General features: G+C 65.1%; 1 protein-coding gene across 1 annotated transcript in view; it reads right to left on the minus strand.

Moving 5' to 3' along the window:
- LOC309413720 (myocyte-specific enhancer factor 2B-like) overlaps window positions 1-2,216 on the minus strand; it is a gene marked incomplete at its 3' end in the record, with an annotated part of 8,604 nt that extends 6,388 nt beyond the window's left edge. Inside the window, exons 1-3 of the mRNA XM_082010919.1 lie at window positions 837-2,216; window positions 428-631; window positions 117-356 (exon numbers count right to left, since the gene is read on the minus strand). Coding sequence (XP_081867045.1) covers window positions 117-356; window positions 428-631; window positions 837-890 — 498 coding nt within the window. The 5' untranslated portion in view covers window positions 891-2,216. The remainder of the gene's footprint in view (window positions 1-116; window positions 357-427; window positions 632-836) is intronic.
- Between the last annotated feature and the right edge of the window lie 462 nt (window positions 2,217-2,678).

Genomic DNA, 2,678 nt, shown 5'->3' on the forward strand with positions numbered 1-2,678 from the left:
CGGCGAGCGTCCCGGTGGCTTTGGTGCTGCTGGCTTGAAGGTGGGCGAGCGGCCCTGGCCCTGCGGGGAGCCGCTGGCGCTGCCCAGGGATCCGTCGGCAGCCGGCGGGGAGCTGCCGTAGGCTGCCTCGGGCAGCGGCGCCGGGCTCTGCGGGGCGAAGCAGAGGTGAGGGAAAGGGAAGGGACGGGGACCCTCGCCCCCCGCGCCGCGGGGCGGCAGCGACTCACGTAAAACCTGGTCCGTGCCACCGACAGGTCCATGCCCTCGCTCAGCCTTCGCGCCTTCTCCCCAGGATCCGGCCCCTCGTCCAGCTCCAGCTCCTGGCTCTCCAGCCCCAGCCCCTTGCGCTTCAGCGTCTGCGGGGAGCAGGGCGGTGAGGGGGGGTCTGCGCCCGCCCCGGCCCTCCCCGGCCGCCCTCCGCCGCTACCTCGAGGATGTCGGAGTTGGTGCGGCTCTCGTGGGGCTCGCTGTACTCCGTGTACTTGAGCAGCACCTTGTCCATGTCGGTGCTGGCGTACTGGAAGAGGCGGTTGGTGCTGTTGAAGATGATGAGGGCGATCTCGCAGTCGCACAGGACGCTCAGCTCGTACGCCTTCTTCATCAGCCCGAATTTCCGCTTGGTGAAGGTCACCTGCAGAGCGGGGAAGGGGACGGGATGTTGCACCCAGGACCCCTGGATACAGCCCCAAACCCTCCTCCCGGGTCCCCAAACCGCCTCTGGCTCCAGAGGATCCGACACCCGTGGGGAAGGTGGGAGCAGAGCGGCTTTGCCTCCCTTCACGGCCTCGCTGCTCCCTGTCCCCTTTGTCCCCACCTCGTCCCCGAGTGGCTCCTACCTGCCGGTTCCGCTGATCCAGTATTCGGCTGATCTGTATTTTTTTCCGGCCCATTTTTGCCTCCTACACTCGAGGGGGGGCTGGAAGAGAGTGAGAAGCCCCTGAGCCCTGGCAGCCCGGGGCTGGCCCGAGCGAGCACCCGCCCTGGCATCGCACACACCTCCTCACCCCTCCGGCTGCCAAAAATAAGTTTTGCTGAAAAAAAAAAGTTTTCTGAGGAAGTTTTGGCGTTTTTTTTTTTTTTTTTCCCAGCAAAGACGGTGGCAAACTGAAAAATGAAAACAAAAAAAAAAAAAGGGAAATTCTGTTGGGTCAGGGGGGAAAAATCCCCTTAGTTCTGCCCAGCTGATTCCACTGCCCCGGCTCCATCACCCCCACCCCACACTGGCCCCAGGGACCCGAGCACCTGCGCGTGCCGGCCGGAAAGCCGCGATGCCGCGACGCCGGGTCCCTCGCCGGGAGCGCGGGATCAACCTTTGCATCCCCAAGCGCCCGCCCGAAGTCGCGGGGGCTGCTCCGACCCTGCCCTGCGCGCTGATGCTGGTCGCCGGCGGGTCCGTCGGGTGGCGAGGGCGGTTATAAGGGAGGCTGCGGGGAGGGTCCGTAAAACAAAAGGGCTGTTTTTAGGTTCAAGGTTATTTTTTTTTTAATTTTTTTTTTTTTTTCTTGAACGCGAACAGACTAAATTTGACCTCCGCCATTCGCAGGTCAGGAAGTGGCTGTATGAGGAGACAGCAAAGCGAAACCACCCACCTCTCCGGGCCACGTGAGCTGGTGGTGGGTAGGGTGAGGGGTTGGGGGACCCTGCATCCCACCCTGGCTGCAGGGTGCCAGCACCCATCGCAGCCCAGCACGGGGCTGTGACACCCCCCCATGATATCCCCCCGCCACCGCGGGGACCCAATTCTTGCTCCTCTTGTTATCCCCCAGCGCCGCTCACCCCAAAACCCCTCTGGGATGCCCCGCCGCCGCCCAGCGCAGAGCCATGGGTGGCTTCAAGACGCTGCCAACGGGACCCTCGCACTCAGCCTCTCCACCCCAATTTGGGTGCAGACCTGGCCCAGCTCGGTCCCCGCTGTCCCCAGGCCATGGCCCCGGGGCGCGAGCCGAGCTGGGAAGCCGGCAGGGCTGGGAGCTCTGTGCTGCGGCTCCCCGGGGACGGCAGGCACCCCAGGAGCCCCCCGAGCCCGGCCAGCAGCCCCCCCATCGCAGGGAGGCACCCCGGGGGTGCAGGCTGGCGACCGGCCAGCCCTGCGCTCCCCCGATGCCCCAGCTTGTCCCGCTTCCCCCTCTCAAGCACGTTGCCATTTACCGTCTTGCTCAGCTGCTATATTTAGCTGATCAAAACTAATTTTAATTTATGGAAGGAAATTGCGCTGCCGTTCCCACGACCCCGCTGCCACCCTGTGTCCCGGGGCCCACGCACGACACCGAGGTACGGGGGGTGCCAAGACCACCCCGTCCCCTCCCCCCGGAAAACGCCGGTGAAAATGCAGAGGTTTTCCCAATCTTCCCCGCGTCGGGCCGGGGCTGCTCCTGCCCTCCCGGCACCGACACCTGCGGCACGGCGTCGGGCCCGCTCCCATCCCACGATCTTTAATTTGGGGTGCAGGAACAGGAGGTGTTCCCCGGGGGGCTCCAGCTCGCAGCTGGGTTTGGCCCGTCGGGGCCAGGGGATACTCGCCCAGTTGTGAGTCCCCACGTCCCTGCACAGCCTCACCCCGGGGGGGACTTTTAAAGGCTCCAGGGTGCTGGGGACGGAAGGACGTGCCGACCCCCCCGTCCACAGCAAGGGCATGAGATGCTGCCAAGGGCCCCCTCGTCCGTCCAAGTGGGATGCAG

The sequence above is a fragment of the Phaethon aethereus genome, assembly GCF_964289735.1.
Source record: "Phaethon aethereus genome assembly, chromosome: 26".
In the NCBI taxonomy this organism is placed as follows: domain Eukaryota; kingdom Metazoa; phylum Chordata; class Aves; order Phaethontiformes; family Phaethontidae; genus Phaethon; species Phaethon aethereus.